General features: G+C 46.7%; 1 protein-coding gene across 3 annotated transcripts in view; it reads right to left on the bottom strand.

Annotated features, from left to right (window-relative positions):
- STRN3 (striatin 3) overlaps positions 1 to 25,056 on the bottom strand; it is a 1,674,795-nt gene that overhangs the window by 664,842 nt on the left and 984,897 nt on the right. For all 3 annotated transcript variants that reach the window (XM_069638486.1, XM_069638489.1, XM_069638488.1), the window contains one exon: positions 2,115 to 2,248. In XM_069638486.1, the coding sequence (XP_069494587.1) occupies positions 2,115 to 2,248 (134 nt within the window). The remainder of the gene's footprint in view (positions 1 to 2,114; positions 2,249 to 25,056) is intronic.

Raw genomic sequence — 25,056 nt, 5'->3', positions numbered from 1 at the left:
CCGTGTTCTCGCTCGGGGTCGGGGAAGGGGACAAAGGCTGAGAGGGCCGTGAGGGCTGAAAAGGCAGGGTTGGATGGATCCTTCTCCTCTTGTTAGGGGGGGGGGGCTTCCCGACAGACTCCGCTCTGTCGGGTCGTCCGTCGGAGGCAAGGGCAACCTGGTCATTATATCCGTGCAGAAGGCCTGGATTGCTGTCAAAATGGCCGCTGAGTTGTCTTGTGGCCCGGGCTGCGACAGACGCGACGGTTGCTCCTCCTCCACCGGAGCCTTGTCGTCGTCAACCTCGCTCTCGTCCCCCTCGTCGGGATCCCTCCCGTGGGGACAGGCCTCCTCTAGGACTTCGACCAGTTCCTCCTTGGAGGCTGTGTCCTTGTCCGTTAAGGCCACCACCCCCCCTCCCCCAACCTCTTTTTCCACCGGGGTCTTCACGGGGGTCATCTCGATGGGGTTAAAAGAGGCTTCCCTCCGCGGGGGCAGGGAGACACTGGGCCCCAAGGTCACCTCCACAGGCTTCCCCAGGGCTGTGGTGATACCCTCAATAGAGGCCTTGGCCGCGTGAATCAAGGCCTTCACCACCTTGGGCGCACCTGAGGCCTTCACCTTAAGGGGAGGGTCACCGCCTCGTACCCCTTCGGCCGGTTCCTTCGAGATCGACCGGGGCCTCTCCACAAGCTTAGCTGGGTTCTCAGACTTTCTCTTCCCCGAGCCAGAGCGTTGGCTCGCAGTCGATGGCGTCAATGAAGGTGCGCCCTGCCTGGCAGCCGAGGAGCCCGACCGTTCGGTGCTCCCGCTGCCTGCGGACTCGCAGACTTTTTGCCTTCTGTGGGGCCCCTGTCGCCGGGGAGCCCTAACAGGAGGTAGAAGACCGCTCGGGTTTCTTCTTCTCACCTGCTGGGCTCTTGCTTTCCAACCAGTTGGCGAGACGGGTCCGACGGTCCCTCATGGTCCGTTCCTACATGTTCATGCAAAACGCACAGTCCTTCTCCACGTGCAATTTGTCTTCATGAAGGCAGTAGAGGCACTTCGAGTGCTAGTCCTCAGTGAACAGGTTCTGTAGCTTGCATCCAGGGCAGTTCCTGAACAGCTTGCCCGGTGTCAAATCAAACTGAATAAAAAAATGATCGGAGCAAGGGCACGGATAAATGGAGAGATCATTTATCACCATGTTATGTGCGGTTAGCCAATCCAGGGTATTACCTCAAGCGTGGGTCGCAACTTTGATCTTCTGCGTAAAGCCAAGGTTATTCAATGGAACTTCTAGACCCCTCGCTGCACGATTTGTTTGATTACTGAACCATAGGTTAAAGTCACCCAATAACATCAACTTGGTAGTGGGTTTAGTAATGGTAGTAGCAGATTACATATTTGTGATGTGTGAAATCCGGCATGGTTGAGGGAAGTCAATAAACGAGCACCAAATTAACAGTGGCCTCTGCATCAATCCTAACTTAGGCCATTAGTATTTTCACAGCCTTCTTGCTCCACCAGATCCATTTCCCATACCTCTAGATGGTCTTTATATATAATGGCTACTCCTCCCCCCCTCTTGTCGGTCCCTGTGCAACATACCATATACTGTTGGGTCTGCCATCAATGGCATGTCTTACCAACGATCTAGTGTTGAGTAAAATAACTAAGCTCACACTTCTGATCCCTTGTGGAGGGTATTTCACTCTTCAGGCCGTAGTACTTGGGGGAGTTAGTAGGCAATTCCTCATCTAAAATGTCCTATGGTACAATAGTAGGACTGACACCCGTCTGTAGTCTCCAGGGAGCAGTCTGTGTGTTTATCATTATTTATGATGGCACCAGATATCAATAGCGGATCCAATGCACTTGTGGCACAAGATGATAATTTGCCTTAGTCATTAGCATTGGCCATCTTGGAAAGCGGATTATCCACAGTATTAAAGTTTAGGGTTTTGAGAACCGAAATGATAGGAAGCGTATTTAAATGAAAATCACTCCCAATATATCCCAATAATGCAGCAGTGTGGCTTCCAACAGGCCGCATGAACACATTGGGCTGCGCAGCCAGTTTCGCTAACAAACTGAGTGCTTTGTGATGGGACCCATGGTAGTAAACAAACGCATAGTGAAAAGAAAATACTTACATCGTAGCTAAAATCTGCATCGTTCGTCACGGTCAGATCAGCAAGGTCCCCAAGGCCAAGAACGCTCTCCAAAACATCATCTGATCCCATGATGAACGACTTTCCACCACCTGATGGAAATGCAATCGGCTCTGCTGCAGAGAAAAAAATAGTGATTTAATCATTGTCAAAACATGATTGCACTAGAAAGCAATTTATAATGCTTCATTTTTATGTTTTTCAAAGTGGTGTAGGGGTCTGGAAACCCAACCTTAGTGGATATTCAAAGATTTGACAAAACATTCAAACCAAACTCTCACTTAGTAACAAGGCTGAGTAGTAGGACTTAGACTATGTAGCTGTGCACATCCCTCTAAGTGAGGGGTATGAAAAGAAGTATCACGAGTGCAAAAACTGGGCCCCCATCAAATAAGACCAAACTTGGTCAATGGGCAACGTGGCAGGGCAGTCATGCTTCACTCTGATAAATCGCCCACACACAATATATACCTGTAACATTTTATATACTTTTATTTTGAATTACATTAGGGTAAAAAATTATGAAAATAAGTACATGAAAATATAACAAAGGTGGTATATAGCGAAAGATAGTAGAGGGATAAGACATTGCTTCCATTTCACTCCTCAGCATACAAAATAGGGGTCTAAGTGAACAGGCAAGTACAAAGACTATATAAGTCCCAAAAGGAGGGAAGAAAGGGGTTGCAACATTTTAGGAAACCAGCCCAAAGGGCCAACAGACTTAAGTAGACTTAGAAATACAGTACTGAATCTTAATGGGTCCTAGTTCCCACCTACAAAATAGTTGGAAACAATGTCCCCACTAGTGGTTACTAGAACACCAAGTTCTCCTATGTAGAGTGAACTGCAGTGATCTAATTAACCACAAGTACATTCTAAAATGACCATATGCTCTAAAAACTCCAGGACTAGTGGAGTGTCCGGGTGTTTTGGGGGCACAGGGCTGTTGCAGAAGAGGACACTATGGTTAAATCTGATGAGGCAAGTACCTTATCAAGTCACTTTGAAGGAGTTTAAAGAGTTTCTCGAAAAGTTCTCCTATAGGAAAGAATGGGCGAAATGTCAGTGCCATTTTGTATTCTTTGCTTTAATCGGTATACACTTGGAAATCCCCATCTGCTGAAAATCTGAGTACATTTATATTTACCTACCATTCGTGTTGTTAGGTAACCTATGCTCAGGGTGACTGCTACAGTTTCGTATCCCTGTATGTGTTCTGCTGGCAGGAACGTTCCATGCCAGATGCATCAATGCCAGATTTGTTGGGCAATCAGCAACAGGTTTGGAGAGCGAGTTCCACTTATTTTATTAATGTAAAATATGACAGTAGTGTCTATCTTGAGCAGCATGCTTTGGTGATGAATACACCAGTGGAGTGTGTATTGTACTGCTTGATATGGAGACTTGCCTACTGTGGTAGCCAATATACTTGAACCGCTAGAAACAGTGCTCCATTAAGTGAGGAGTTTGTTGCAATGGTGACTTGCACTGGCAAGTTCATAAATGGGTGGCGTTTACCATGTCTTTAATGTCCGCCTTTTATTACATGGACAGTGCTTTGTGAAATAACTAAAAGATGATCCCGGGTCACTCAGGGCCGTTTCCTGAACACTTTAAAAGGCCACGTGTAGGCATGCAAGAGGAATGAGGCATAAGCATGATGCCATTGTGCTAAGATGCATCTTTGTTTAAACTTGTACTTGATTGGGCAAATAAAAAGGAACCTGTTCCAGCAGTGCTTGCACAGTCTGATGGGTAAGCAACATCGAATTCAGTGTTTGGCTGTGCACTTCGGACTTAGTTTCCGCTGGGCAGCAGGCTTGATTTTTCAATGTTTAAAGAAAAGCCTGGTTGATGTAAGAACCCGATTGTAATTTGAGATTTTTCCACTGACACTACTTGGCACTGCCCCCTGTTATGAGCCAGTCGTGAAGACAAGGATATCATTTAATTCCCTGCCTGTACAGATGTGCTGCCAAAACCACAGAGATTTTTGAATACCAGGTGGAGATGCTATCGCAAAAGGAAGAAATTTGAAATACCCTTGAAGCAAAGAAATACCTTTGCTTCAAGGTGGGAAATTGGCGGTTACCCACCTTGAAGCAAAGGTATTGGCGATGCATGGTGTATATGGAAATGAGAATGAATGCATCCGTTATGTTATGTTATTTGGCATTTATATATCGCTCTAAAGATTAGTATGACCTCAAAGCGTTGGTAGGTTGAACGCCCTCGGGGACCGTAGTCCGGGTCAGTAGAAAGAGTAGGGTGTCGCAGGGTGCTTGGGTGCACCAGTTAAGTGTGCAGCTGATGTATTTGCTTGATTGTAGCTGCATTCTAGCATGGGTGTGGTGGTAGTGGCATCGGTTAAATGGGTGTAGTCTGGCGGGAGGACACAAAGACTGGGCCCTGGCTGCGTTAGGCCTGTGGGACGCTTATGTGTGCAGCAAGGCCGGTTTTTCGTGGGATATAGGTGCGTTTTAGTAGACTGATGAGCTGTTCATGGGATAGTATTCGTATGTGAGCAGCTAAGCCAAATTGATTGAGGGGTATAGCTGTATTGTAATGTGTGATGGTGTAGAGTAGAGAGTAAGCATAGTGATATGATATCTGATGGTTCTTCCACACAGCACCCACACACAATGCTTTTCAAAGCGCTCGATGACAAAGACAGCCCGGGGGACCAGAGGGGTACACAGTGACTAAACAGGGTGACAGCGAGGGCAAAGGAGCACACACTGATAGCAGAGGGACAGGGCGAGAAAACAGGGTACCAGAGGGGCACATAGACATCACAGGCACTAGAGGGGGCTGGGCCATTATGTCCAATGTGACCATGTAATTTTGCAATTGTAATTAATGGGGTCTTCTCTGACAATGTGGTCGTGCATTATTTTTATGGCTTTACATTTGTTTGATGTTTTTTAGTCTAGAATTGGCCTCAAGGGTAGATTAAGATCAGGAAATAACTTAGGGCGCCTGAACGACTGCTTTGAAGTGGAACTGCCACTGTGGATCCCTTTAGAAGATTTAAAACTACTTCTTTGAGCAAGGTTGCACATTCATCTGTAGTTGTCGGCATATTGATTGTATATTGTGCAGTGTCCAGCACGCATTTGCCAGTGGAGATTCCTCCTCTTGAGTGGGTTAAAGTTATCTCCCTCCCCTCCACTCCACTCCTCCATCCAAGGTGAAATGGGAGGGAATCTGGAATGGAAGGTCTTTTTCTTAAAATTATTTGTATTAAACCTCAAACAACAACAATGGTAGAAACTACAACCTAACAGAGGCCCTGCTGTATATCCTGTAACCGGGGGACTGTGGGGGCGGGGGAACTAAGCTTTGCGGAACGCCACCAGTTTCCTTAAACTCTTCACAAAGATAGCACACACATGGTTTTTCAACAACCCTTGACCAAGGACTAATTCCAATGGACGCCCATACCTCACTACTGCACTACCGTAAAAGACTCCAGTCCAAATGCCGGCCACACACTGTACAGTGCTCTGCTGTTCGAGCTAGGTCTGCACTTTAAACAAGAAAATAAAACATGCAATAGTAGCTAACCTCTCTCCCCATGGATTTACAATCTGTTTGGTCCATGTGTCTTTCATGAACACTTATCCAGATAGACTAGATTTAAGAAGACAGCAAGGATATATCCACTACAAACCGTAACACAAAACTATTATCACCATATCACTTGCAATCATCAAGGACATTTGTTTGGTGTACTTTCTATTTTAGCCTCCATCTTCTTCTGCAGTCTAATATGGCATAGAGTTCAGAAGCTCTTCAGCCATCTGTCTCAAAAAATGAATTCCTCTCCCCATCTACGCGACCCCTGAGCTTTGCTGGGCGCATGATGCCTGCTTTTACTCCATGGGCGAGAAATCTCTTTCAAGCTATATAGAAGCCTCTGCCTGTTTTCGGTGTTGGGTGCCAAATGTGGAAATAGAAGAATTCTCTTCTTTTTGTATACCAGGTTCCCCTTCTCCTTGGCTGCATCTAGAATGCTTTATCTCCAGATAGTTTGTCAACTAGCGTTGGCCCCACTTCCGAGTCCCTTAGTTTATTCCTGCATTGTTTAATTCTATAGCACTTAATACATATGGGGTCATCAAGCTGCTACGTGGATGAATTTTATTTCCATGCTAAAATTGAAAATTTGTAACGAAAACACAAAAGGTGATATTCCTCCATCTAAAAGATGAATATCCCATATGTTATGTTATGTTATAGGTACTTGTATAGCGCACCGTCACCAAAGGATTGGTCCCCAGGTGCTCTGGCGTATCTGTAAACAGGGAGGACGGGTAGGGTTAGTCGGGAGGAGGGCAGAAGGAGAGTGGGAGAAGTGGTGTGCTGTTGGCAGCTTCAGCTCGGTATACACCGAGTGCCGGGCTTTGGTGCTAGTATCGGATCGGGCAAGGCCTCGAGTGCTGTGGGTGATGTTTATGTGTTGATGCAGTGTGGTAAAGTGCGTGCGGATTGCTGGGAGAAATGGTTGTGTGGCATTGTGTGGGTTAAGTATGAATAGGATTGGGGGTTGGGTTAGTGGGGTCTGTATCCAGATTCAGGTACTTATGGTTCCGTTAGAGTTGTATAACTGTGGGTTAGGTTGTTGCTGGTTCCTCGTGGGCCGAATTGCTTTGTTGGTGCTGCGCTTATCCAGCTGCATCATAGCGAGTATTGTTTCGATTGGTAGGTGCGTCGGAACCTTATCTTCGGGTGTGGGACTGGGTGGGTAAAATCTATTCTCAGGTTATGCAGTGTGTCACTGGTCGGTCGAGGCTTTGAACGGTTCAGGGTGGATGTGGCGTCCTAGTGCATCTGTCTTGGTGAGCTTGTGTATTCAGTTGTTCGTTTCCTTCTGTCCTGACTGTCTTTCCGTTGGTTCTTAGGTTTCCGTGGGGTGGACAACCTTGGGGCTATTGTTTAGTTTAGTTTGTGTGGTGGGACATTGTGCTTCCTGCTGTGTATTGGTGGACTATGTAGTGATGAAACGTTCTGTTTCTCAAACACTGGATTGAGGCTCGAGCTGCAGTGCTTCCCTTCCCCCTCTATATTGTTTCCTTGGCGCTGTTGGGGATGGTTATAATTTAAGGTCATGGTCCTCTTGATGATTCGTCCTAGTGTTTGTCTTGCTAGGTTTACGGCCTTTGGTCGTATTGCGGCTGTTTCCCGCTCAGTCATTTAGTATGTCTTCAGATATTTACCTTGGGGTTTTCCCCATTGATTGATCGGTGTGTATCAGGGTCTCTCTACGTTCATTGATGTTTTAGTTGTGTGTGTGCCCCTTTGTGCTGGTCTTTCTAGTTATGACGTGAAGAGCCAGGTTTTGAGTAATTTCCTGAATAATAGGTGGTTTCTTGTGTAACACATGTATTTTGGAAGGTTGTTCCAGGTTTTCGGGGCTTGGCGAGAGAAGGAGGATCCTCCAAGTTTTCTTTTGTTGTAGGGTTTCGGTTCCAGGCGGATGTCCATGCTTGATCTGAGCGTTCTTGTTGGTTGATGTAGGCGCAGTTTGTCTCTTAGAAACTCAGCGCCTTCGTGTGTACTGCTCTGTGCGTAGTGCACATTGTTTTGAATTTTATTTGTTTTATTGGTAGCCAGTGTAGTATTTTCAGCGGTGGTGCAGTGTGTTCTCTTCTGGGTAGTTTCAGGAGTAGTCTGGCTGCCACGTTTTGAATGCGCTGTATTTTAAAAGCCGTTCAGGCATGCCTAGGTATAGGCTATTGGCGTAGTCTACTTTGGACATGACAAGGGTGATGGTGGTTGTTTTGTTGGTGAACGATGGGAACGGTAAGATCCTCTTTGTCACTCGCAGGAGGAAGAAGCATTTCTTGAGGAGAGTGTTTACTTGTGGCTCTAGCGTGAGATTATTGTCCATCAGGAATCGGGACCCCCCAGGTTTTTTTTTTTGTTTTTTTTTAACAATCGGCGAGGGTGCTGGGGTTGCCCAGAGTTCTCTTGGCCAAGGGATTAATTGGTTTTCTCCTCCATTTTTTTGACTATCATTATTTCAGTTTTGCTCAGGTTGATTTTGAGGGCGTTGGAGTTCATCCAGAAGAATACAATCGGGAGGCAGTTTTCTAGCATTGAGTTTGTTTATTTCCGGGTTGTCTTGTATTTTGAAGATTATTTGTGTATCGTCAGCGTAGTTGTAGCAGGTGAGGCCGTGGCTTTTGAGGATTTTGCTAAGTAGATACAGGTAGATGTTGAATAGTAGCGGGGTGAAGGATGATCCTTGTGGTACTCCACAGGTGGAATCTCCTTGGCTGGTTTTGAAGGGTTTCATCCATATGGTTTCCGTTCTGTTTGTTAGGAAAGATTTGATCCATACTAGGGTGGTGTCTGTTATTCAAAGTCCTTCTAATCTCGCTATGAGGGTGTCATGGTTGACTGTGTCGAATGCTGCCGATAGGTCTAGGAGTATCAAGTCAGTGCTGTTGTCCAAGTCTGCGTTGATTTTTTGATCGTCCCATATTGAGAGTAGAGCTGATTCCGTTCCTCTCAGTGGTCTGAAGCCAACTTGTGCCTGGTCTAGTAGGCCGTGCTCTTCTATAAACTCTTGGGTTGTTTTGTACATGTACGTTTCGAGCAGCTTGGCTGTGTACGGGATGTTGGGAGATGGGTCTGTAGTTGGAGAGGTCCTCTACATTTCCCGCTGCATCTTTGAGTAGTGGCCTGATGTATGCAGTTTTGAAGGCTTGTGGCACTTTCCCAGTTGCGATGGATTGGTTGGGGACGTTCCTGTGAAATTCCATGGGCGTTCCTTGTGTAAGAATCGATTAGTACATGTCTGGTGGGCAGGGGTCTTCTGGGGACCATGAGTTATTGCTTTCATTCACCAGTTTGATGAATGTCTCCAGTGATATTCCTGGAAAGCTTCGTAGTTTGTTTGTTCCTACTGGGTGTAGGTAGGGGTCGTGGTCTGATCAGACGGTCTGCTTTTTATGGTTTGTTGGTGATTTTCTTTTTGAAGTGGTCTGCGAGGTCATTGCAAAGTTTCGAGGACGGAGTTGGTGTGTTGTTACATTCCAGAGGGTTTTTGATTTCGTTTATGATTTTGAAGAGTTCTTTTTGGGTGTTTGGTGCTTCGAAGATTCGGTTCTCGTAGTATGTCCTCTTTGCTTTTTCGATTTCCTTTTTGTATGCCCAGTTGTGTTGTAGGAATTTCAGTTTGTTTGCTGCATCGTTTTGTTTTCTCCAATCATGTTCTAGTCTTCGGTTTTTCCTTTTCATGGTGCCAAGTAGTGGGGAAAACCATTTTGCCATTGTCCGTTTATGAGAAGTGAAGGGTTGCTCTTTGGCGATGTTGTCTATAGTAGTTGTAATCCAGGAATGCAGCAGGGTTACTTTTTGTCCAGGTCATCTTTGTTAGGGAGAATTCTCATTATATGGCTAATTTCCCTCAGCTAGTGAATCCCTCAGCAGCTTTGTCGGATTTCTGGAGTTTATTTTTTTCACTTGGTAAGAGTGTGAGCTTTTCCCCTACTCTTAACCATGTTTTGCCATGTGTATTTCATCTGTTTTTGTGATTGTGGGCTCTGGAGTACACCACTTGAGTAGCCCCCTTATTTTGTGTGTTACACAGGACCTTCAGTGCAGTGACACAGGGTTGTCTTTTAGACTTCCCACCGAATCCATTTCTGAGGCGGACTACTGTCCCCCAGAAAAGGGTGAAGTTGCCATTAACTTTAGTCATTTAACCACAGATCCAGTACATCACATCTTACATGGAGTACTGGAAGAGGTTAATCCTTAGCCCTTTTTATCTGTACATCCTAGAGCATTGTTTCGCTCTTAACATTTAGACTTGGCTGGTGGCAGTGGTATCTACCATAACGTTTCTACTGCGATTATACTATATAAACGTGGTATTGCTGTAGGCTTTTATATAAGCCTCAAACTTAAACCAGCTTGACCAAATACTTTCTTTTGGCTCCGGTCGGGTTTAGTCACCATTTCTTTTTGTTAAAGTCCTTGTGTTTTACTTTGCGCGGCAAACCAGGTTTGCCTTCTTTGTTCACTGTCTTTTGGCGGGCTTCTGCCAAGAAGCCCCTCTAGGTGCCTGGTGTCTAGGTGGGCTGAATGTGAGGGAGGGATGTAGTCACCCCCTGCACAGGGTATCCTAGGAAACCCAAGTCGCACTTTGCCATGATTGGCTGAGGTGGTTGTCCAGGCTGGACAAACCCCCTGCTGCGCGATTGACAGCCAGGCTCGGTGAATGGGGGATTTTTGCATAAAAAGGCAGGACTTTTGGGTTTGGAAGTCAGAGTCGCCACTGGAACTACAAGGAACCGAAGAGAAGCAGAGAAGAAGTCGGCTGCTGCAATTATCCTGTCTCGGTGAAGCCCTTCTGCAGTCCTGAGCGATCTACCCTTCGACGACCAGAGAAGATCCAGTCCGGAGTCTTCTTCCCTTGAGCCTGGTGGGGGGATAACCAGCTCATCTTCTACAGCCAGAGGATCCTCTTCGTGGTCGAAATCGCTGCACACTGCTGTAGTGGACCGGATAGCCACCCGAAGAGCCTCTCCTGTTTAAGGAGCGCACCTTTTATTCACCGTCTCTGCTGCCGGCCTCAGCCCTGTGTGGTGCAGACCCCTCCAGACCTTCTTGCTGAAGCTCCAGGAACAGTAGGTCTGCAGGAAACTACCAGGAACAACTGCTGTGGCACCAGCTTCTTCATTGACTAAGGTAGTGTGTTCTGCTTGAGGAAATCGGGTGAATCCCCTTTTCTCCTCCTACAAGGCTTGTCCTCATCTTCCCTCCTTCTTATAACTTTTGCTTCCTCTATTGACAATATGTAAGTACTCCTGGCTACGTTGAATCGTGAACTGTCTGACTGTGTGATCCTCGACAACAGGAACCCCCATTCCACTTGACACTGGCTCCGGCCTATTGACTCTTGAATTTCTGTCCATGAGTGTTCTCTGATTCTGTCTGCCTTGACAAAAGTATGGCCTATGATTTTTGCCCCCAACTCTCTCTGGGTAACTCAGGTGCCAAGTGTGTTTTTGCCCCGGTAACATTTCTTGCCGCGGATACGCATTTCTTTAGTAAGACCGAACTGTCATTACTGTCAAAAAGTGATCGCATATGTATTCCCAGTAACGTCTTTTGTTTCACAACACCGGTCCGTTAAAACACAGGGTATTTCCCGTGAAGTAATAGCGTACAAAGTAAATTGGTTTATTGTAGTATATTTTACGGGTGGTTTTAAATAGAAGTGTAGTGTTTGTAAGAAACATTTTAAAAATAAATGTACTTATATTTTTTTACCTGAAACCTTGAGTCGGTGTTTGCTTGAGTCACAGTAATTGTGGTTCCTTTGTGTAATCTCTGCTACTGCTCATATACTCTTGAGTTAAGCCTGGCTGCTCCGCTACTGCTACCACTTTAACATAGTAGTACAGGCTTGTACCAAAGGTAAAACTTGTATTACCACTTTTAGTCTCAATAGTGTGTAGTGGTCCCTAAGGGCACTGCACAGGATTCTGCCTAACAATCTTCTATGAATGTTGGGTGTGGTTTGCTTAGCTCCAGGAGTTCACTCAGGTTGGAGTTTTTGATGGTTCTCCAATTTCTTTTCATGGTGTTCATTGTTTTGTCCGGTTGACGGTTTGTAGGGGTGGTCATTTTGATTACGAACGGGATGATGAGGTGGTCGCTCCAGGGTATTTGTATTGGGGGTGCCGTGATAAGGAGTAGTTTGTGAAGATTGCGTCAAGTGTATGCCCTGCCGAGTGGGTTGCTCCTTTGAATAGTTGTTGTAGGTTCATTGCTGCTAGTTGGTTGGGTAGCGATTTTTGTATGGTTGTGGTTTCTCCTTCGAACCAGATGTTGAAGTCTCTGAGGACTATCAGGTGATTGTGTTTGATGGCTAGGACGGTGTTTGCTTTTGTGAAGGCGTCTACGAAAGTTGCATCGTAGGTCGGTGGTCTATATATTAGTATGAATTTCAAGTTTGTTTTGGGGCTTACTGCTAGATGTATGATTAGGGATTCGCATTTATCGATGTTTAGTGGATCTTCTAATTTGGTATCCAGGTGTTCCTTGTGAATGATTGCCAGTCCTCCCCCTCTTTTCGTTTTTCTGTTTGCTTGGACGCATTTGAAGTATTCAGGCAGGCAGTTGTTGAGGGTGATCTTGTAGTTGTCGTCCAGCCAAGTTTCGGTTACAAACAGGATGTCAATCCCTCCGTCGCAGAGCAGATCGTATATCTCGGTGGCATGTTTGGACATTGACCTTGCATTGATGAGGTTGCAGTGGATCTTGTTGGTGTGGTTTTGCTTGTTAGTAGTTCCTTGTTTTGGTTTGTGGCTGTTTGGTTGTGGTGCATCGTTATTGGCGTTGATTGGGGGTGGATGAGGATCAGCAAAAGCTGCATCTTCATTGTAGGAGGGCGTATGAGGATCAGCGAAGGCTGCATCTTCATTGAAGCGGTCTGCTAGATTGAAAGCTTGGCTATTCATTGGTGTTGCTTTTCCGTTTGTGCCGGTTAGGTGGAGGTCCGTGAAGTCGTCTTCATTGAATTGGTCAGTTAGGTTGATGTTTGGGTTGCTGGTTATAAGATCTTCGTCGTCGTTATGTCCGGTGTGACAATGTGTTGAGGGTGTCGTCCAGTTCTTGTGATGTATGCGGTAATGGGGTGGGACTCAATCCACGTTCTTCTTGGGTGCTCCCGTCTTTTTAGTGCCTAATGCGGAAGTGCCGGTTGAGTGGTCGGCTGCTGTGTCTTGTGATGGGAGTGCTGATATTTCTTCTTGGGTTGGTAGGCTTGGGTGCTTTTTTGTGCTGTCTGTTCTTCAGGCGGGTTGGTTTGTGTATCCTCAGAGCGCTGTCCGATGGGGTTGTGGAGTTGGGCGTACAGTTGTCGAGGGTGTCGTTCAAAGTTCAGTGTCATCTATGTAGGTCTCTCGGAAAAAGGTGAGGGCAGTAGAACTATACTATCACGATCTGGTCCTCACTAGGAGTATGTTAAGGTGGTTAAGCTAAGTTTGTGCTTGAGACTGAGTCTAACTATGTTCTAGAGTCTCGTATGGTAGGAGGGACTCTAAGGAGTATTGTAATCCTTACATTTCAAATTTTGGGAGCGGAACCCCTGCTAAATTTGGGAGATTTGTATAGTGGGAGAGAGGCCTATCAATGCAATCTGAATATTACACAATACAATTTCGGTACAGAACCCCTGCTAAATGTGAGAGACCCGACTAGTGGGAGAGGGGCCCATTAATGCAACCTGAATATCATACAATATAATCTGGGAACATAACCCCTGCTAAATTTGGGAGACCTGTATAGTGGGAGAGAGGCCTATCAATGCAATCTGAATATCACGCAAAGCAATTTGGGAACAGAACCCCTGCTAAATTTGGGAGACCTGTATAGTGGGAGAGAGGCCTATCGATGCAATCCAAATATCATACAATAGGAATTTGGAAACAGACCCCTGCTAAATTTGAGAGACCCGAGAGAGGCCTATCAATGCAATCTGAATATCACGCAATGCAATTTGGGAACAGAACCCCTGCTAAATTTGAGAGACCTGTATATTGGAGTAGAGGCCTATCAATGCAATCTGAATATCATACACTATGATTTGGGAACAGAACCCCTGCTGAATTTGAGAGACCTGTATAGTGGGTGAGGGGTCCACGGCCAGCAGGTTAGATGAGTACCATATTTCTTCAGGGTGTGAGAGAGAGGCAATGGGAGCTAATAACACTGTTTTATATCAGTTTGTTAAGTGGCTAGGATAATAGGGTAGAGTGTTGGATCTACTCCTAACCCAGGCCACTCCTACCTTACTGGTCCTTGTAGTTGATGGTTGGCCGCTGGCTTCCCCGGCTGACACTACCTGGAGCCACCTCTGTTGGAGCGGCCCTTGGCCTTGTGCCCTTAGCCGCTAGGTTGCACGGGCAGAGGGCTGCCCTGGGAAGTCCAATGATGAAGGCTGAGAGTACCAATGAGAGTGGCGCTGGGCGGGTCGGGGGTAGAAGGGAGGCCAAGCAGGAAGAGGGCGTGGGGTGGGCGCAGGCTGCTGGGGGCTACCAAAGGGCCTCAGGAATATCAAATTAAAGGCTCACCAGGATGGGTATTGAGCTCACCATGCTCTGTGGGAGGGTCGGGAGGCCAAACCAGGAAGCAGTGCATGTGGGGGAGGGGTAGACGAAGGCTCACGGGGCCTGGGAAAGTTTGACAACACTATAGGGGCATAGATGGGGTCGCGCACCCTGCTGCACCTACCTGCTAGCTCCGGTGAAAAGGAGGCAGGCGGCTGTGCCGAGGTCACAAGACCCGAGCAGCTATGGCAGCAATAGCCAGTCAGGGGGTGGGAGGGTCGGGAGGCGGGAGGGAAGCGAGCCAGGAAACGGGTGTGGGGAGGGAACAAGGACCGTGAGCCGGGCTACAAGGGCCTGGGGGCCGCAGCAAATATCACATTAAGGGCACAGATGGAGATGCCTACTCACTGTGCTTTCCCAAGCCCCTGTTGGTGAAGAAGGGTGGTTGGACCAATCATGGGGGGTGGGCGGTTATGGGAGGAAGGTGAAGGAGCCGCAATGGGGAGGGGAGGTTAACGGGCCCAACAGAACTCAAGAGATGTTTAATGAAGGGCCAGGAGGGTTTCACAGGGCCACGACAAGAAAACTCACCTGCTCAGCTCCACATTACTGGGCGAGCGGTGTGCAGTGCTGGGCTCCTAGGCCTCAATGGATGGATGGCCAACCAATCGGGAGAGGGCTGGCAACAGGGCTTGGGCCTGCTGGAAACCGGGTCTGGAGGCCCAGGGGGACTTTCCGAGTCTGAAAACACTCACCTGCTCAGCTCCGATGATATTCTAGTATTAATTAAAAAACTTTAGCTCCAGAGCTCCAGGTCCGGACGGAGTATGCAATCTAGTAATGCTAAAAAAATGAGAAAAGTGGGCTAGTGTTATGAAACACCCATTTGATCAAAGTGACAGCGACTAAACAAATACCCAAATCCTGGACATTATCCTACTTAGTCCCCGTACAGAAGCTGGGTGCAAGAGAAAATCCCAGCAACTCCAGCCTCCTATCTTTACTAGATGGATCGGGAAACCTACTTGCAGGATGGGTCCCAAGAGAAATTGAAACGTGGATTCTTAAGGAAAATATGCTAAGTAAGTTCCAATTAACCAGACTAAAGTTGGAAGAATCTTAGAGAGACCCAAAAGAGTGAATAAACAGTAATATAACAAAGAGAGAGGGGAAGTGTGTTCCAGATTAAAGGTGCCAAGAGAGAAAGATCGAAAACAAGACTGAGCACAAGGACGAGGAACTATAAGGAGATACTGAAAAGCAGAACTAAAATCGGGCGAGAGGGCAGATAAAATGTGACGAGAGGCAAGGTAGGGGGAGCAAGACCATGGAGAGCTTTAAAAACTAGACATGCCATGCATTACTTACTGTAATAGCGTTTCTGATGATTGCATCTGCTTTGATTCACATGCTCTGCATATAGTCTGACATCTAGTGGTAATAAGATTATTGCATCTTTCTTTCCAAGATCGAAAGGGGGAAGTCGACATGGGCGTGCTTGTAACACTATCCGTAATGTGACTTGTAGTGTACCCAAAATCCCTCATACATCGAGGTCCCTCCGATTGTGTTTTTTCACCCGTGAGGGAGCCTATGACTATCGTGAGTAAAAAGAGAAAAAGGTGTAAGATGTCTATGTTCCTTCTACTCCAAGAGAGGAGGAAGGAATGCTATTACGGTAAGTAATGCATGTCTTCTGATGCTGGTTAATCTGCTTAGAATCACATGTTCTGCTTAAACTAGTAAACAGTACCCAGGATGGTGGTGGGATTTGTGAATGAACAGTAGCAAAGATGTCTTAGCACTGCTTGTCCCACCTGCGAGTGATCTAGAATGTGTAACTCCAGGTTGCTGCTTTACAAATGGACTCAAAAGGAACATTGGCAATGAATGCTATGGAAGCCCCAGTGCCCCGAGTAGTGTGCTGTAGGTTTGAAGGGCAGATCTCACTTGGAAAGAGTGTAGCACAGTGTGATGCAGTTTACGATACCCTTTGAGATGGCTGATTTAGAGACAGGGTCCTTTTCTCTACCAGCTGCCACTGAAACAAAAAACTGGTTAGTTTTTCTTAGTGGTTTAGTTTTTTCCAGATAATATATTACTGCTCTCCGCACATCAAGTGTGTGGAGACTTCTTTCTGCCACGTTAGTGGGATTCTGGAAAAAGGTGGGTAGTTCTATTGATGGGTTCACATGGAGCTTCAAAATGAATTTAGGCGCAAACCGTGGGTGAGTGCACAGGACCACCTTATCCTTGTGAATCATGACAAATGGTCTTGGACTGAAAGGGCCTGTAGTTCACTAACTCTCCTTATAGATGGGACTGCCACCAGGAAGGCGGTCTTGTGAGTGCTTTAAGGCTAGCCTTATGCATAGGTTCAAAGGGAGGCCCCATTAGTCTAGTTAGTACAACATTCAGGTCCCATACGGGAGCTGGATTGGAAATAGGGGGATGAAGTCTTTTAACCCCTTCCATAAAAGCCTCGATTACTGGAATCTTCCACCACAGAAACCTTTTCAGAGAATTGGTGTAAGCTGAAAGCGCAGCTAAGTGTACCTTTAGGGAATTGAAGACCAGAGTCTAGTAGGTAAGTCAGGTACAAGACAATATGTGTTGATAAGCAGTCAATGGGATTGATGTTCTTGGAATTTGGTAAGCAGTCAATGGGATTGATGTTCTTGGAATTGCACCAGATACCGAAGCGTTACCATTTGTTGGAGTAGCAATGTTTGGTGTTAGGCTTTTGTGCTTCTCCAAGTATGTCCATGCATCATTGAAGAGGTTGGAGGTGTCCAAACTCTATGACCTCATGAGCCAGACTGCTAAATTGAGAGTTTGCGGGCATGGATTAAGTGTTTCCCCCCTGTCTTGTGACAGCATGTTGTATGGGCATGGCAGCTTCTACACAGGTGCAACTGACATTGCCATCAGGTAAGAGAATCAGGGTTGGTGGGAGCACATTAGGGCAACCAGAATCATTGTGACTAGTTCATGGTGCATCTTGTACACTATCTTGTTGAGTTGGGGAGTACGGGGGGCGTAGACAAATTTCCCTCATCATGTTATCCAGAGACCGTTCCCCTTGGATCAGTTGTGCAGGTACCTGGAGGCGTAATATGGGCACTGTGCGTTCTCCAGAGTTGCGAACAAGTTGATCTCTGGGAAGCCCCAGTCTGCGAAGACGTTGCAGACAATGTCATTGTGTAAGCGCCACGCCATTCGTACTCTGCTGGTAGTGGGAAGTGTCTGCAGAGCACGTCTGCCAGAAGATCAAGTTCCCCTGGAACGTGATGCGAAAGGAGGAACATTTTGTGTTTGAGAGCCCATTTCAATATGTTCTGTGACCATTTGGATAGCCCTGGAGAGTGCATGTCCCTTTGTTTGTTCAGGTAATACATGGCCGTGGTGCTGTCCGGGAGGACTAGGACCGTCTTTCCCTGGAGGTGTGCTTGAAAAGACTTCAGGACAACCACTAGATCGTCACATTGTATGCAGGCCTGACACCACTGGCTCGGAAGAGCCACTCTTGTATGGGGCGCATGCGCAAACATGCATGTGGGACTAGATAAATGCAAGGGGCCATCATCCCTAACAGTCGCATGGCTTTGCGTACGGTGCCCTCGCGATTGGCTATATAGTGAGGGACCTGGAACAGCATGTTTTGAACCCCCTCATTGGAGGGGAAGACGAGGCTGTCTGGTCCGAATTAGAGGCCAAAGAAATTGTTTGACTTGGCTGTGGTCTGGACTGGACTTTCTCGATCAAGAATCCCAGACTGAAGAGGCGATCTACTGTCTTCTGGGTATTTGATAGGCACGTTCTGTATGAATCCCCTGTTATTAGCCAATCGTCAAGATAAGGATATACTGGAATGGACTGCCTGTGCAGGTGAGCCGGCAATACCTTTGTAAACAACCTTAGGGCTGAGGCAATTCCGAAGGGAAGGACCTTGAACTGAGTGCTTGTCCTCTATCATGAATCTTAGGTACTCTGTGTGCCAGCGACATTGAAATATTAAAGTATGCATCTTTCATATCCAATGTGGCCATGTGATCCCCTTGTGTTAACAGGGGATTACTTCTTGCAACCTTGTCATTTTGAACTTCTGTAGTTTGACAAATTTGTTCGCTGGACGCAAGTCTAGCACAGGGCGCATGGCGAGATCCTTTTTGGGTACCAGGAAGTACACAGAATAAATACTCTTGTTTACCTGATGAATGGGGACGACTTCTATGGCGCCCTTTTCTTGAAGGATCTGCACCACTTCCAGCAGAATCTGCATGAATGCGGTCAATAGGCGTTTGGATGTTGGTGGACGGTATTGAGGTGGCCGGTAGAACTCGATACATTAACCGTGGGATATGGTCTTGAGTACCCACTGGTCTGAAGTGACCCCCTCCCTTGCGTAAAGAAAAGGTGTTAAACGTCCCCCGACCGTGGAGGCATGGGAGGGAACTCGGACTGTCTAGTCATTTTTTAGAAAAGGCCGGGGAGCCTCTAGGGGTGGAATTCCTACCCCTTCCTTTGCCTCTTCACTGACCCCGCTGTTGATATTCACTGGTGGCAGCAGCGCCTTGACTGGTGGGTCCAGCCTGCTGTCTCAGCAGCATCCAACGTGTTTTTGAGGATGTTATGGGTGACCCGTTTCCCTTCCAGGAAATGCCAAACCTCTGTGGCGGACGCGCTCTTAGACGGCGTGTCAGCGGCCGTGTGCGTTTTTTTTTTTATAGCAGAGACGCCCTTGTATGTTGAATGCCCGGACGCATGCCAAGATGCGGGAAGGCCCCCCCTCCCCGCATCCCTGCCTCAGATGCGGGGAGGGCAGCCGATCCAGGGGACCGGAAGGCACTGCCAATGTTTGATGGGCCTGTCAGCCTATCTGTCGAGGGAGCGCAAGGGGTTGTGTGCTTATCCTTTTGTGTTGCGGGTGTGCTCCTGTCGCCGGGATGTAGCTTCCCATAGCTGTACCGGCAGCTTGCCCGACGGTGCCGAGGAAGGGCAACTGGGAACCGGACAGTTCCTCGGTTAAGTCTATGGCTTGCACATCGGAGCCACGACTGCGGTCGAGTCCTAGTCACTCGAGGCGCCTGCGCCGACAGGGGAGCTACCCTCAGCCTGCTGCATGGTGTAGGCCGCCCACATCTTCATCCTGCCGATCTTTTGCCGTCTTTGGACGAAAAAGTTGGCAAGACTTAAATAATCACTTGTCATGATCATGAGGCAGACACTTGTTACACTTTCGATGAGTGTCCTAGTACGGGTACTTTCCGTTACACGACGGACAGAACTTAAAGGCAGTTCTCTCCATAGTAGAGGTAAAGGGCGGCAGTCAGATAAGAAGGGAAGAGAGGGGGAAAAGGAAATGCATTCTTAAAGAATCAAACCATGGGGCCCCACTCTCCCTACTGTGTTGGCTTGGCCGGAGGGCAAAGGCCACGTGGTCGACAGCAGCGACCGAAGCACCATTTGCCGAAATTCATAGACTTCTCTGGCGTAGGGGTCCACAGCAGTCATTGAAGAAGAAGGTCGAAGACCAAGACGACCAACGGTCGAGGGACAGAGTAGTTAGTAGTTTTGCAATATTTCTCTTACAAGCTCTGCATATGGCGACCAGCTAGCTTGGTGAAAAAAAACAATCTGAGGGACATAGACACGCGAGGGATTTTGGGTACACTACACGTCACATTAGTGATAGTGTTACAAGCAAGCCCATGTCGATGTCCCCCTTTCGAGCCGCGAAAGAAAGATGCAATACTCTACGATTACCACTAGATGTCCGACTATATGCACAGCATGTGGTTCTAAGCAGATTAACAAGCATTAGAAAGAAAGTTATATTTTAATCGGTGATGAAAAGAAAGCCATCCAAGATTAGTCAATGAAGAAGAAATGGAATTGCAAGGAGCAAGCAGACAGAGCATGAATAGAAGCATTAAATACAGACTTTAAAGGAGTCAAATGAGATAGGGGGAAGACCAAAGAGGGCAGAACAACAATGGAAAAGCTGTGAAAAGATTAAAGCAGACAACTGTGCGGCTTTAAAAGACATAAAAAGGACAGGCTTTTCGAATATTATACAAGTGAAATCGGCAGGAACAAGCAGATAAAGAAATATGACTAAAAGAAAGATTGAGTCAAGATAGAGACCCAGGTTATGGGCCACAGAAGGGATAGGTAACAGACACAGGAAATAATATACAGGGAGGTGATGGAGAAGAAATAGTAGAAGGAGGAAAACAGATATCCTCCGTTTTTGCAGCATTAAGTACTAAAAAATGGTCAGACAATCAAGATTGGATGGCTAGAAGACAGGCTCTACATTTAAAGGAGAGTTCCGGGACTTTTTTTTTATTGTCCCTACGGGTCGGCCATGTGTTTGTAAGCATAAATCGGTAGATCGTAGGAAACTTTCCTATGGACCTTACCCGACTTTTCGCCCCTTATCGCACTCGAAATCAGCCTCCATTTTGTGATAATCCTATCATTCCGCCGCATCGACCTGGCTCACCTGCCTTTGCGGCACTAAATCAAATCCCCCGCCCCTGAGCCTGACATCAGCAGACGCGTACTGCCCATTTCAAGCACGTCTCGTGTCAACAATCGCTGCGCCTCAGCTATTGACGTGTTGCCATGGAAATGGCAGGACGCCTCTTTCCCCAATAAGTATAAACAGACCGTTTCACAACATACAGCAGCAGATTTTCGATTCCATTCCTCTCTCTGTGTTACTTTGAGTATTCTGTGACTCGTTTCAGTGCTCTGGTCAGCTACCTTCGCCGCTTGTAGCCCGTGTGAACAGATACCAGTACCACCGCTATAAATTATTTTACTATCTTTACCGCACAATGGCCACAATAATGCCGTATATGTACGAGCCCGAGTACACCGAGGAAGAACTACTGGAAAGGCAAGCACGCGAAAATGATGGGGATTCGGACGGCAGTTGGGAGGACCAGTCAACGGATGAAGAGCCTGGACCATGTCGCATGGACGGCGTCTCCACCTGGTGCACGTGCAATCGGTGCGAGCTAATGCCAACTGAGGAGGAGAACTGCTGCTGCCGTGAAAATTCCGGGTGCTTGGCCTACATTTCGGAAAGCGAGCAAAGTCAGCAGGAAGGCGAGCAAAGTCCGCAATGCATCACCGAGCTGCCAGAGTTCAGGGAAGCCTGCCTCTCACGGACAGTGTTGAGGATGATGATGGTGCTTATGCACGAACTTCGTGGCACTGTTCGTCCGCGTAATCCGAGTAACGAGTAAGTATACTCTGTTTGTGATGTCAGTGATGCCACCACTATTTCATGGTCGTCTCCCACATATAAAATTACATTTACATATCATTGGAACGCATGTAAATTGGTTCCATATAGTGCATTTTCTAGATATAATTTTTTTCTAAGGAAAATGACATGTGTTACCTGAATCGACATTGATAAGAAAGTTTGGTCAGTTTAATACAGTTTGCATCTTTTTTTTTCACAGGTGGTACAGGCTGGTGGCCTATCGTTGCTTCACTTGGTGGCTTCACGGGAGGCTCGGACACCGCGTTCGGAGAGTAATACCTGCCTGTGCGGTACTTGCCATTAGACAACATTTCCCCAGTGACAGTGGACAATACCGCGGATTTTCCCTCGATGTGCTGCAACCTCAACTTTACAATGTGTAATGTTTATTATTTATGTTTAATTAAAATCTAAAATAAAGCCCAACATATATTTTAACAATGGTTGTTTTGATTTTTTAAATGAATCTAGTGTATATTCTCCTGGGAGGGTGAGGTATTTATAAACTCACCCCCCTGCCTTCCATGTAGTAGATCCTGCAGCCATCCTCTTACATTCAGTTAGATGGCCTCTCCTTGGTGAGGCCCTGCGGCAAACGGGTCTTGTCTGCACGACCACCGCCCCGATCCACCCCCCGCCTTATCAAAGGCAGTTCGCACCGGGGTACTTGAGCTGCTGGCAAGTGGAGCTGTCAGGGAGCGATAAAGGCCAAGAGGTGCCAAAGACCATGTACACTTCAAAGTGGTCTATAGAGCATGGGTTTGTTGTTCCCATGTCTACCTCCAGACCCCGTGTCTCCTGCCAAGCATCCCCCTCACGCTGGACGGCCCCCTGCAATCCACATAAGTGTGTCTCCATTCACGAGTCTTCCTGTGTCTTGTCTGCACGACCACCGCCCCGATCCACCCCCCGCCCTATCAAAGGCAGTTCGCACCGGGGTACTTGCGCTGCTGGCAAGTGGAGCTGTCAGGGAGCGATAAAGGCCAAGAGGTGCCAAAGACCATGTACACTTCAAAGTGGTCTATAGAGCATGGGTTTGTTGTTCCCATGTCTACCTCCAGACCCCGTGTCTCCTGCCAAGCATCCCCCTCACGCTGGACGGCCCCCTGCAATCCACATAAGTGTGTCTCCATTCACGAGTCTTCCTGTGTCTTGTCTGCACGACCACCGCCCCGATCCACCCCCCGCCCTATCAAAGGCAGTTCGCACCGGGGTACTTGCGCTGCTGGCAAGTGGAGCTGTCAGGGAGCGATAAAGGCCAAGAGGTGCCAAAGACCATGTACACTTCAAAGTGGTCTATAGAGCATGGGTTTGTTGTTCCCATGTCTACCTCCAGACCCCGTGTCTCCTGCCAAGCATCCCCCTCACGCTGGACGGCCCCCTGCAATCCACATAATGCCACGACATATACACGTCATTCATTCACAAACACACCCCTGGTTCGAATTCTTTATAACCCACTTCATATTTCTAATGAGAACTTCTTTGCGCTTTGCTAGTCAACCCGTGAAGGTGCTGGTTATCTGCTCTTCGTCTCTGTGAACTTCCGTGACCACTTTGAGCAAACTCGTCAGTTTGCAACCTGTGAACTGCTCCCTGTTCTACGACAAGAAACTACTCTGATCCCTGCATCTAACTGTTTGTTCGTCAAGGTAAGTCCATGTACCATAATCATTTTGCGTCCAATTTTTTAATTTATATCTATTTGCTAGTAGTCATCAAATTGCATCCATGTTTTCTTTTCGTTCACGACAGTACATGCAAGGAACTAGTCACATGTTCTGAGTTTAGTCAAATTACTTTTTCTATTTTTTGAAAGTTATTGAAATACTTATCCGCATGTGAATAACGTGTATAGTTCCAAGAACCAAAACGGACCTTGCATTGAACCTTTTATGTGTCATTTACTGTTTTAACACATTGGTATTCATAGAGAATTGTTGATCTTTACTTTTCAGAACTTTCCATAATGCCTGCCTGTTCCATTGGCGGTTGCCCTTCGAAGACCCATAACAAATCTGAAGGTACTATAATGCATGTTTTCCCTAAGACAATAGATCAGATAAGAGAATGGGTCCGATATTGCGGATATCCAGCCTCTGAGCTAGAAAGTAGAGTCCTAGAAGTCTTTGCGGACAAGAGGGGTGATCGATACCGCATCTGCAGCAGGCACTTTAGCCCAGACATGTACTCCACATCATTGCTAATAAAGAAGAAAACACCGCGAGCGAGGCGAAAATTGCTCTCAACCGCTATTCCCACTCTATTCGTCCACATCCCTCCACTGGTGAGTCAAGTTTACGTATTTATCTCTCGGCCTTGCGGTAGTGTGTAGCATTAGCTAACAATAATTTCCCCATTTATGTATCCACTCAATATGAAGGCGGAAGATTCTCCATCCGTGTCGTTATTGCAGTCATCAGCCACTTCAAGCGCCTATCGGGTAATCTTACTTGGCTATTCTGCCACTGACTTGTTTTAGGCATGTAAATCAATAGTTTTAATTGATCGTGTAATTATTTTACCTAATGGTACACCCTTGTACTCGTCCTCTAGTCTTTGTTTTCAGTTATAATTATTGTTATCCAAAATAATGCAAGTACTGTCTTTCAGGGAGATGCTGAGGAGTCCAACGCATTGACGACAACCGTAGATGTCACTCAGATGCTCGAGGTACGTTTCCGGACAGTTCCATCGATGGAGATCATCAGATCTTGCATTCTTGTAGCGTGATTGTTACACACAATGTTTCTTTCGTTTTTAGCCATTGATATGTCCTTCTGTCGTCGCCCTCCTATTTGTCTTCTTTTTTCAATATTGTGTTCATTACTAATGAAAGTCCTATGTTTCAGGGAGTCGATGGAGCATTAGTCCAAGTAGAAGGGGGAGCATGCAGTTACGGGTCGGCGCAACAGCTTGCAGAAGTGTGCACCGCAGTTACATCGTCCCTTGATGTTCTTATGCATTTCGAGGTATGGATACTGACAGTTCGATCAAGCGAAATCATATGACGTGATTACATCCGCTATACTTCCTTCTTTATTAACGCAAGTACTATGTTTCAGGGAGATGACGGAGCTTCTTCTACAAGAACATCACCCCTAGTAGTTGATGCAGATCTCTGGGTGGTGACACTTCCAACGATCGAGCAAATCGAATCATATTTACATATCCATTATTTATTTTAGACAACTGATCATTTGTGCAGGTCTATTTAGATGAGCCGTTGACGCCTGCTCAAAGTTTATGTTCTTTTTAACAAAATAGAAAAGCATACTAATGCAATTACTGTGTTTCAGGGAGTTGCTGAAGCGTCATCTTCAATAATATCATCAATGGAAGTCTATGCGGAGCCCGAGGTATGGATCTTGACAGTTCAATCTAACTAGATCAACAATGCGTGAACTATTGTCGTTTGAATGTTCTACACAATGCGTTCATTCGTGTTTTGCTATTGAGATGTACGTATGGGTATTGGTCCCCAAGTACATTTTGTGTTTTCAATATTATTATACATACTAATGAAAGTTCTATGTTTCAGGGAGTCGATGGAGCCTCAGTGAGTGAT

Source organism: Ambystoma mexicanum, chromosome 14 (assembly GCF_040938575.1).
Source record: "Ambystoma mexicanum isolate Mex_15411 chromosome 14, UKY_AmexF1_1, whole genome shotgun sequence".
Lineage (NCBI taxonomy): Eukaryota > Metazoa > Chordata > Amphibia > Caudata > Ambystomatidae > Ambystoma > Ambystoma mexicanum.
Note: the sequence above shows the minus strand (reverse complement) of the source record. Positions and strands in the feature narration are given on the sequence as shown.